The sequence below is a fragment of the Rattus norvegicus genome, chromosome X, assembly GCF_021556685.1.
Source record: "Rattus norvegicus strain SHRSP/BbbUtx chromosome X, alternate assembly SHRSP_T2T, whole genome shotgun sequence".
Taxonomy (NCBI): Eukaryota; Metazoa; Chordata; class Mammalia; order Rodentia; family Muridae; genus Rattus; species Rattus norvegicus.
The window spans coordinates 73,930,267-73,942,313 of NC_141554.1; the positions used below are offsets into that span (position 1 = coordinate 73,930,267).

Below are 12,047 nucleotides of genomic sequence, written 5' to 3' on the forward strand. Positions count from 1 at the left end.
GAGTGCTGTTTACTGGCTTGTTCTTCATGGCTCGCTCATCTTGGTTTCATACAGTACTCAGGACTACCCAAGGATGTGTCAGTATCAACCACCAACCAGGAAAATGCATCACAGGTTTGTCTCCAAGCCAATCCGGTGGGGGCATTTTCTCAATTTAGGTTCCTTTTTCCAAAATGACTCACTCGTGTCAAGTTGACATAAAACTAGACACCACAACTGTCAAAATGATGCAGAGACATATCACTATTCAATTAGAATCATTTCTTTCTCAACTATCCCCAAGATGGCATATTTAATATTAATATCATAATACAAAACATAAGTAACTTTAACATTTCCTAGTCTGAAAAAGTTTAAAACATCTAAAGTTTCTTTCAAAGTTTAAAGTTTCTCTACAATACCCAAACTTTCTCTAAAATATCCAAAGTCTCTATAAAATTTCAGAGTCTCTTAACTGTGGGCCCCTATGAAATGAAAAAACACGTCTCACAGTTATTTAACTACAAGAATGAAGAACCAGAGCACAGTGGCAATCTGAACAAAGTAAAACAGAACTCTAACACTGGCAAAGAACCCAGTGTCCAATATATAAGATTCATTCATAATCTTCTGGGCTCCATAGGGCTTGTGGGACCATCCAACACAGCACATGCACCTTGTCTTGCAGGATGAGGACAGCATCATTTCCATGGTTTCTGCTGTCCTAGTATACTGCATCCTCACAATACCCGACTCTCCATTGCAACTGGGCTGCAATAGCTTCACCAATGCCTTCACCAAGTGTCTCTTTGGTCCTCTTTAGGGATTCTTAAACTGTCACATAGTGCAAAGCCTCAGTCTCTCTTTAACCTCCTTCCATACTGATGATACTAGGTCTCACCAATGACATCCTTGCATATCATGGTGCCAAGCCTCAGCTGCTCTCCATGACTCTTTTGCACTTTCAAAACAATACCACCTGGAAGACTCTTATAATAGCAAATTCAGCTGTCAGCGTGAGACTCAGCCTCAGCCCACCCTGGACCATAGTTTCTGTGTGCTGACCCGAGGAAACACTTCCCAGGAGATTTCGATTGTCCAAGCAAAGCAAAGCTTCCACTTTAGTGACTCTAGTCTTTGTGATTAACAGATGACTCTTCAGCCCCACAAGACCAGAACCACAAATTCTTTTATTATTTATTTATCTTACTTACTCACATTACATCCCATTCAATACCCCCTCCTCCCTGTCACCCCTCCTGCAATCCTTCCCCATCCCCCTCCGCTGAGTGGGTGGGGACCCCCTGTGTATCCCCCCCACCCCCACATATCAAGTCTCTGTGAGGACCCTCACATGAAGACTGAGTTGTACATCTGTTACATATGGTACCAAAAATTCATAATTAAAAATAAAGAATTGCCCTAATAATCTTCATAAACCAGGCCATCATCTGCATGTCTCCCAACATTCTTATCCTCTAAGCTCCCACAGAACAGCCCACTGAGCTCTGAGCATTCGATGTTTATTTTCTCCAACCCAAAGGTCAAGCACCACTAAAAATTTCACCAAAACGCATGGTCATATCTGTCAAAACAATACCCCGTGACCTGGTATCAATTTATGTCTTAGTTGGAATTTCAATAGCTATGATAAAACAACCTGACTACACGCAATTTGAGGAAAGAGTTTCTTTTGCTTACACTCCCACATCATAGTTCATTATTAAAGGAAGTCAGGGAAGGAACTCAAGGCAGGATCCCAGAGGCAGGAACTGAAGCAGAGGTCATGAAGGAACTCTGAACACTGGCTTGTTTCTTATGGCTTGCTCAACCTGATTATAGTACCCTTGATGACCAGCCCAGGGGAGACATTATCCACCATGAGCCATCCTCCCACATCAACCATTAACAAAGAAAATGCACCACAGTTTTGCCTACAGGCCAGTCTAGTATGGACATTTTCTCAGTTGAGGTTTCCTTTTCCAAAGTGACTCCAGCTTCTGTCAAGTTGACAAAAAACCTAGCCAGCACACCATGCCACAGGTAGTTAAAACATCATGCAGTCTTCAGACTTCCTTTGCTAAAAAAATTAGTCCTTTGCTTTCTATTTGACTTCAGGTAAGCTCCCAGAACATGGGCTTAGAAAACAGAAGTTGCCACCCATAATTAGTGTGTGTTTTCCTGCATGAAATAATCTGATCAAGAAAATTCTTCACAGGAGACCCAGCAGCTGGTGCTTTAGTTGGTTCTAGAAGCAGTCGAGTTGACAACCAAGATAACCACCACGGTCCCATTGTCCTGCCACGCAGCTGCCTACAGTCATGTGGCATGTCCATGCTCATAATTCAAACAGTATGGCTGGTTTTCCTTGCCTCTTACAACTTTATCTGGGCCGATACTAAGATTTACGCCTTGCTTACTGGTGTGTTTTTTTTCCAAACTCTAACAAAATTGTTCTTGGGTGTAATAAAAATAATCTTTCAATGGATTGTATGATATAGTCCAAAGTCCTTAGAAAGGTAGGAATCCTTCACCCCACCTTTTAACCTTTCCACACCCAGCATTCCCTGTTGAATCCTCCATACAGCAATACACAGAGCCATGCATGGTGTCTCGTACAGAAAGACTCTGTGCCTTCGCTCTGTTGTTTGCTTCCTCTGGGACCACACTTCCTCTCATTTCTTTTATCCAAATCTCACATTTGGTTTTCTTTTTGTCTTGGTTTGTTGCCTAGGGTGGCCTAGCTTCCACAGTGCATATAGGTAGACAGTACATACAGTGCTATAGGCATGCCCCACCATGCCAATCTCAAATCTTATCTTTAAAGCCTACTTCAATATTCTCCACAAAGAATGTTCTGGTCTTCTACTTTGGAATCCTTGTTCTTCCCCAACTAGAAACTTCCACACAATCCTTCCATTTCTAACAATATATTGGTTCTAGTCTAATAAAATGTAAGCCCACCCTTTTCTGCTATAAGAACATAAAACTCACCAAAGGAAAAATCTTGGTCTAAACCACAATCATTTAATGGTTAGAAGAACAACAGATGAATGAACAGATAAAAGAATGCATGAATTGTATGAATGGATAATCATCTGTGGCTTCTTGATTAATAGCAGGGACAGGGGCTGTAGGCTGTGGGCTGTTACATGACCATTGTCACTGATCATGTATTATCAGCATTTTCCAGGGAGCAGTGTGACACTATCAAGTCAAACAAATTCTGTTCGACATCACCTCTTCCATCTCTTATTCTAATGAGTGGCTCTCCTGTAGAGATGAACGGCCTCACAAAAGGCGAGACTCTCCAAAGACTATGAAGTTGTGTGTGTATGGGGGAATGGAGGGTTGAGGACTTGCAAAAGCCAGTTGGTTTTGCTGTTGTTTTAGAGACAAGTGTTTACTATGTAGCCCAGGCTGGCTCTAATTAAAGATCTTCCTTCCTTGGTTTCCTAATTGTTGAGATCATAAGGACATGCCACTATATCTGGTTTAAAGGAAACTGGCACTTAGGAATAGAAGAAAATACATGTAAGATGAAATTGCTGCCTTTTTGAAGTAGTAGGGATTTAACCTAGGACCGTGCACACTAGTCAAGTGCTATACCACTGAGCTACATTCTTAGATGAAGATGGCTGTATTTAGAGAGAGAATTTTAGAATAAAATGGTGTAAAATACTAGATTACTGGGCTCTTGGCTAAGGACAGCTCTCTGTGATAACTGGTGGAAATATTTTTCCAAGAGTTTTGATTATATGATAAAGAAAACTTGAAATTGAAAGTAGAGAGGAAGAGAAAAGTACTCTGATTTTAAAATCAATTGCCTGGAGATCTTAGATATGACAGCAAGAACAGCTCTCGGGGAGCCACTCATGAAGCCAAAGAAAATCTAGAAAACACCACACAAATAGAACTTACAACTTCATATGTTTCTGTTCTAATACACAGCAAACACATTTTTACTATATAAAGCCACCAATATTCAACTATTTTTGACCTACAAAATGGCAGCCTCATATGATTCTACCTAACAGTAGAAAATAAAGCTGAAATGTTAACTAAAGCATACAAGATTAGGTGCCACTATGTTTTAGAGGGATACAACTTATAGGAGGAATCGGGCGTTAGAAGAAATATTAAGCAGCCACCCTTTAGAATGGCGGTGACATTGTACTATGTAAGTATGTCAACAAAGGTGAAGGCAGAGTCCTCTACAGTTATTACAGTTACAAGGAGAAAGGAAGAGAACTTACAAGGTGAACTACACTACATATCAGCACCAAGGAAACAGGCAGAAATGGATGTCGTGCATTCCTGATGGATGCAGAGCACACACGTTTTTAACATGACTAAATACAGTAGAACTGGGAGACTTGGACCTGAGTTGCTGTGTTGGGCATGGTGACAAACACCATAACCCTAGCATGTGGATGATGGAAGCTGGAAACACAAGGTCACCCTCAGCTTTACTAGGAGTTGGAGGCTTGTCTGTCTCAAAACCAGTGACTTTAGGATTCACTTGCAAAACATTTAAAGATTTTTTTCCCCTGACAGTATTACCAATCAGAAAGAACAACAAAGTCAACAAGAAGATTCTTTGTTATTCCTAACCTAATTACATCCCCATAATGGATTGACCCATAATAACTGGTGAAGTAGGAACTTGAAGAGTGACTATATACATTATCCTAGAATCTGTGAGAGTTGAAGGCTAGTCATTACCAAAGTGTTTCATCTTAAAATATAAGAAGGTAGGTTTGAGGAAGTTCAGGGGAAATAAAGGTAACATAAAGGCAAGGAAGTAGGGACCCTATATAACCGAGGGCCTTGTGCATGCTCGGCAAGGACTAGACAACAGAGATATCTCCTAACCCTCTTTGCTTTTTATTTTGAAATGGGTTCCCACTGAGATATCTTGGTTGGCCTTGAACCTGTGATATTCTTGCCGCAGTATAAAGAGTAGATAGAATAACAATTATACCACTAAGGTCAGCTTAGATCTGACTTTAAATCACGTCTGTGTCACTGACCAACTGTTGTGTTGCAGTTTGAATGTGTAATGTCCTCTGCAGACTTAGGTATTTGAACTCTTGGTCCTCGTCAGACGATGCTATCTGCAAAGGTTTTGGAACCTTGGAAGGTAGAACCTTCCTGGGGGAAGCGAGTGCTTTATGTCCCCGTCTTCATTCTCTGCTTTCTAAAAGAGCAGATTCAATGTGACTATTGAGCCTGCTGCTTTTGCCATCACAGCCTTCCCTGCCTACTCCCAGATCTTCCATGCACAGTGGGCCTTTCTCCCTTAAGTTGCTTTTCTTAGGATGTTTTATCACAGCATCAGAAAAGTAACTAAGGCTGTTCAATTAAGTTTCTTAAAATTTCCAAGCTTCATGTTCCATAGAATGACAAGGGGATGGAGGGTGTCAAGAGAAGTCTGCAGGGCTGGAGAGATGGCTCAGCGGTTAAGAGCACCCGACTACTCTTCCAGAGGTCCTGAGTTCAATTCCCAGCAACCACATGGTGGCTCACAACCATCTGTAAAGAGACCCGATGCCCTCTTCTGGTGTGTCTGAAGTCAGCTACAGTGTACTTATATATAATAAATGAATAAAATCTTAAAAAAATTAAAAAAAAAAAGAGAAGTCTGCAATCACCAATCTGACAGAGGTGTTTTGACCATTAAATGAGAGCACATGTGTTGTGTTTCTATTTAAAGCTGGACATACAATTTATTAATGTCAGTATATATGGAAAAACAAGCACAGACATTTCATCTCATACATTCTTACAATAATATTTATAGAAAGTGCCAGCTGTTGTGCTAGTCACTGGACTGTACAGTAAGGAAAACAGAGTGTCTTCCTAGAGCTTAAGAGATACTGGAGAGGGCTGGGGATTTAGCTCAGTGGTAGAGCGCTTACCTAGGAAGCGCAAGGCCCTGGGTTCGGTCCCCAGCTCCAAAAAAAAAAAAAAACAACAACAAAAAAAAAAAGAGATACTGGAGGATGGGTCTGGGGATGTAGCTCAACTGGTAGAATGCTTCCTATTATGCTTGAAACCCTGGGTTCAATGGCCAGCACCCCATCAACTGAGTGTAGCAATGCACACTTGCTATCTCAGCTCTTGGAAGGGGGACTCAGGAGGATCTGGAATGAGCTGTGCAGATGAATGGGATAGAGTCAGAGGGCAGCTGGTGGGGAAAATGTCAATGTTGCAAGAGTTACAATATGTAAAGTAAGGAAGACTACGATAAACTTGAGGATTGGATTGAAAATGGAGGCATCAGGTACAATCCCATGGTTTTATACATGTGTGTGTACATGTATAAGTAACGCAAACCCACATGTTTCTTAGCTCTGGTCACTCTGTAGAATGTCACCCCAGTTAACAATGAATGTTAACTGAGAACTAGATCTCGAGACCTGTGATGGTTTCCACATGCTCAGCTCAGGGACTGGCACTATCAGGAGGCATGGTCTTGTTGGAGGAAGTGTGTCACTGTGGGGGTGGGCTTGGAGACCCTCCTCCTAGCTGCTTGAGGAGGCCCAGTCTGTTCTTTGCTTCCTTCAGATGAAGATGTAGAACTCTCAACTCCTCCTGTACCATGCATGCCTGGATGCTGCTATGCTCCTGCCTTGATGCTCATGGACTGAACTCTGAACCTGTAAGTCAGCCCCAATTAAATGCTGTCCTTTATAAAATTTGTATTGGTCATGGTGTCTGTTCACAGCAATAAGACCCTAACTAAGTCAGGACCTATCACCATTCTTTCACCATAAGAACCAGATCTCTTTAAAGAAATCTTTGATTCCAGGATTGGGGCAGGAAATATATGAGATGAGCCTGGAGCATGTCACTGTGCCACAGGTAAAGAAGTGCTTATAGAGAATGGGGACATTCCAAAAGAGCACAGAACAGATACTGATAATGGTGAATTATTATCCACTGAACAAGTAAGACTCTACTAATGCATAGTAAAATGTAGGTTAAAAGGAGGAATGGATTAATGGATAAATAAGTGGGGATTAGCTCGGTGGCAGAGCATTTACATGAGCAAGGCCCTGGAGGGAATAAAAAGTGAGGAGCAGAAAATGCCTTATCTTGTTAAAGCCAACTACTAGAGGGGACAATGGAGACAGAAAAGGGAACAATTGGCAAGCCACCACAATAAAATGGACGCAGGTTTGACTTACCAGTCAACACTGTGCCTGTGAACACTAATGAGGAAAATATTCACTTAGTCTCAAATTATCTTTCACCAAGGACTCTATAATTACTTACTAATTACTAAGTACAAAATGTTTATCAATTAACCTTACACTGGAGAAACCTGGCAGAGATCATCTTAACTTTAAGTCAGTAATAGGGCAAATTGACACTGAGTGCTTGCGAGCAGGCAGTGGAAAGCAATGTGATCAGGAACACTGCTTTTCTGGCTCTGCTCATCCAAAGTGGGTAAACAGAATCTAATCAGCAGGAAACATCTGACCTACGCTGCTACAAAGCCATTAGTCTGTGCTCCGAAATGTTAAAGTCATTTGCAGGAGATAAAAAGAACAAGACAACTAAGTGCAGCTTGTGATCTTGACATTCTGAAGGACTATTAGTACAACGAAAGGGAATGGACCTGTGCGACAAAGAGCAGAACTGAGTCACTGCTAGTTTTCTGATTCTGATGTTTCTACTATTGTTATGTATGGATTGGATTTAAAAAAAAAAAAAGACAGGCAGGCTTGTAGCCCACAGGGTATGTTTTGTTTCCCCGCTACTCCTCATGCCCCACCTTATACTCCCTACCCCGATATCCTAGTCACATGACAAGAGACAATGGAGCACAGCAGCCACGGACTGAAACCTCTGAAAGTGTGAGCCAAAATGAATCTTTGTCCCTTTAGGTTGATTGTCTTAGACATTTGTCACACTGGAACATTAACTAAATGGTACCTCTATATCTTTATACATGGCTCACTCTGTTTACAGTTTAGGATTTTTTAAAAACTGTTTTTCTTTTTTAAAAATATCAGCATGCAAAGAGTTTTAAGTGAAGATTTCAGAAACCTATTAAGAATCTGAGCTGGATCCCACGTTGGGCCTGTCACTGGACTTCCTTTCCCTCAAGCTCTTCTCCAGTTTTGTCCCTGCAGTTCCATTAGACAAGAACAGTTCTGTGTCAGACCTTTGACAGTTTGATAGCAACCCCATCCCTCACTTGATGCCCTGTCTTTCTACTGGAGGTGGGCTCTACAAGTTCCCCCTCCCCGCTGTTGGGAATTTCATCTAAGGTCCCTCCCCGTTTGAGTGCTGGGTAGATGGCATCCCTGTAGGAGGACCAGCAGTCTCAACTACTCTGGACCCCCCAAGATCTCTCAGATACTGGGTCACCAACCAGGCAGCATACACCAGCTGAGATGAGACCCCCAACACATATACAGCAGAGGACTCCCGGGTTTGTACTCAGAAAGAGAAGATGCACCTAATCCTAGTGAGAATGGAGGACCCAGGGAGTGAAAAGGTGTGGGGTGGGGGTTGGGGGTGGGGGGGGGGACATCCCCTCGTGTAGATGTGGGGAAGAGGTATGGGGTGTAGAATAGTCAGAGGAGGTACTGGGAGGGGGATAAAATCTGGACTGTAAAAAAAAGATTAAATAAATTTTACAAAAGAATCTGAGAAAATTATACTGGCAAAGACATGAATAAGAAGCACTTATACTTAAGACTAAACTCAGATATCAAGCCCTGAAACATGCATAAGACCCTGTGAATTGTCTACTTTCAAATACATCACATCTTACAAAATTCACTTTAAATATCATTATTATTGAGAATGTGTATAACATATTAAATATCATTTTAAATATTATCATTGAGAATATGTATAACAAAATCTCTCTTAGGTTTTAGAACTAGGAGTAGAATGACCAAAACATAGTGACTAAATAAAGTTGAGGGATTAAATAGCACAATTAGAGGGTAATATAAGAACTCCTCTCAGGTTCGTGGGGGTGTGTCCTCATGTCATCTGTTTAGCATGTGACATTGCTGAATTCCAGGATTGCTAGTGTTCCTCCAATCTTTCCTCTGAAAGGGGAAATGTTAATCACCCCTTCCATGTTCTTACTATAATACAAAATGGTTGATACATACATGTTTCAATTCATGGATCACAAAATGTTGAGGAGTCACTGAATTTGATGCAGAAGGGTACTTGTTCCCAGCGAATCTGGGAACCATTCTCAAGAGACTGTGAAAGCAAGCAAGCAGCAATAAGGGATTGGCCAACCTGCATCCCCGGGGGGGGGGGGGCACACAGCAGGTACCTGTGCTTACCTGTGCCTTTGATTACATACGCAACTACTTGAAAACCAACGGTTGGAAATGTTAGAATAGAAATCAACCATGAGAGGGAGAGCAATGTAGTACTACTTGCTGTTAGTGCAGGCAAAATGAGAACCCTGTGGGCCAGGCCTCTCTGGAGTGGGGGATTTGGTTCTAGGAAGGGAAAGCAAAGTGACCAGATCATAGGAGGAATGGCTGAAAGGCCGAAGGCTATTGAACCCAAAGATGAAAAAGCTGGATGCTGGGGTGGTTGTGAGTGGGGACACTTTCTTTGATTCTCTAAAGGGCACTTGGAATGGAAATAGCAGACTTATTACTGGGAGACAGATTTTTGTTGAGTATAAGGAAAAGCTTTTTACCAATTAGACAAGCCAAAAAGAAGAGTGTATTTGAACAGTCATAGGATATGATTCATTCTCAGTCCCCCACTCTCTGACAGGTTCTGACTATGTAGCACAGGATGTGTTTTAATAGACTGGGTAATGAATTTTCAAGGATTTCGAAGAAAGATCTCATGAATCTGATAAATTCAAAAGCCAGTGACTACTAGGCCCTTCCAAAGGTGTTTATGGTTTTGTGCTATCTCTCAGCTTAGGGAGTTTGGGAATAAAATGTTACCTATATTGGGCAGGGGTGGACTTTCCCTTTTACTCACATGGGGCATCTTGATCTAGCATGGACTGTTTCAATATAATCCTTAGCAATTAGGGGCATTCGCTTTTCTTCTAGAAATTAGCAGGTCACTGGGGTAAAAGTCAAAATGCTTTTATTTGAGAAACTTTTAGTCAACATAAGAACAGGGCTTAAGAAAACAAAGGTTCAAAGGAACATGTAACAGTGAAATATTTACCAGCTCATGAATATACACCTCCTTTCTACAATTTCCTCCAATCATTATCACTCTTCACTGAGAAGTGAAATCACACTTTAATTTTATGCACATGCACCGTGGTACCCGTAGTGACCAGAAGACAGTGTCAGATCCCCTGGAACTGGAGTTACAGATGGTTGTGAGCTGCCATGTTGGTGCTGGGAACTGAACCTTGGCCCTCTGGAGGAACAGCAAGTGCTCTTATCCGTTCAGTCATCTCTGGAGACCTTAAATCCAACCTTTCATCTAATGCTTCCATGAGGTTGGCATATAAAAGTTTCATCTGAGAAAGAAAAGAGCAGACAGACTTTGGTAAAAAGAAAAAGAAAAAAAAAAAAAAACCAACCAGTGCGGAGAAGCTTCCCAGATCCACAGTGATGGCACAGAAGTCTGGCCCTTGCAGTCTGCGATCTGAGTTGCTATTGGGAGTGCAAACAGTCCTTTCTTGAGGGAGAGGAATCCCAGGGTAGTAGGTCTGTTTAGTTAGGAACAGGCAGCTCAAGTGAGGGAGGAGGTAATCAAAACAGAAAAGATTTGCTGTTCTTATTTGGTAACAAGGCTTTTTCCTCACCAAACCTACCCTGGTTAGCTAATAGTCTAGCTGCTTGAAACAGTCCCTGGAGAAATGCCTGTTTGACCAGCCATTGTTTGCACAGAGGCCAGCCCTTACCCAAACACACTGGCACTGACAGTGATATATCTTTCCAGAGCTCACTCCTGGCAGTCCTTGTAATTAGATTCCATTCAGTATCCTTGTTTCCTCTTCTCCACCCTTTTTGGTTTCACTCTAAGAAATTACTACACAGTCTCCTACAACACGAAGTGTTACGGAAGCACTGAGCTCTTCAAAGATGAAGATCTTTACCTAGTCAAGCAAGATAGGATGTGTCCTTATGGGAGCCTGTCATGCTTTCTGTGCCCTCTAAGTTATGCCACCCACTGCAGTGTTCTCCCTCCTACCTTTGCTTCATAATTTGTTTTGAGGGAGCCAAGGTGGTCAAGGAACTCCAAAGTCATTCTTGCCCACCTTTCTGCAGATATATACTTGTTCCTGCTATACATCAATATTCCAATATTCCAAGCCTTGATCATTAGCCATACAATCTCCTCTTCTGGGTAGCCTTTCTGAAATCCAAGAAGAGTGGGTGTTTTCAGTTGTCATTGCCAATACTGATTGTAACACACTATCACATTGTTATAGTTAAATACGAGGTGCTAGGCTAGCACTGAGGAAAGATTGCTCCTGGAGAACAGCAGAGTACCTTGATGGTATGGCAGTTGTACAATGTTCCACAGTGCAGTCTTTGGAAGTGACAGAAATGTGGGAAAAAGCACTGATGCCCTCTTCTACTAAAAAAATAAACCCAGAAAGACCAGGTCTTGGTCTCCCTGAAGCAAGAGAAAAAGCTGTATCCTGCTTGGATCTTTTGTTACTGCTATCCTCAGTGAATTATCCCCTCAATCCAGAGATGGTCAAGTAACTGTTTCACTGAGTCTCCTAATGTCCTTGACCAGAATGAATTTCTATTCTTGCAACAGTAACAATAATAATCATTAGTGTAGAGATAATCTACTAAGCTATGAACAAAGGTCACATTTCTAAGATGGTCCCACAGCCTTATCAGTGGTTTTTAACACCATTAATCGCAAAATTACATTAACAACTTTGTAGTATTCTGTAATAATGAAAAGGAAAGGTGCAAGGAGCAACCGTCCCTGCCCTTGTCTAGGAGATGGGAAACAGAGCATTCATGCTGAAGCCTTCATTTACCCAGTATGTCTCCCAACTCTGGAGGGTAAAGATGTCATAGGAGACTTCAGAAGAAGCTTCTTGAGTGGCAAGGATGTCGCTGGTTTTTATT

General features: G+C 41.7%; 1 protein-coding gene across 2 annotated transcripts in view; it reads right to left on the reverse strand.

Annotated features, from left to right (window-relative positions):
• Window positions 1-10,063: 10,063 nt before the first annotated feature.
• Tex11 (testis expressed 11) overlaps window positions 10,064-12,047 on the reverse strand; it is a 262,965-nt gene continuing 260,981 nt past the window's right edge. The window contains exons 29-30 of one of the 2 annotated variants that reach the window (NM_001433345.1): window positions 11,146-11,310; window positions 10,064-10,468 (exon numbers count right to left, since the gene is read on the reverse strand). In NM_001433345.1, coding sequence (NP_001420274.1) covers window positions 10,313-10,468; window positions 11,146-11,310 — 321 coding nt within the window. In that variant the 3' untranslated portion in view covers window positions 10,064-10,312. The remainder of the gene's footprint in view (window positions 10,469-11,145; window positions 11,311-12,047) is intronic. The other variant, XM_087600565.1, reaches the window with a different exon arrangement.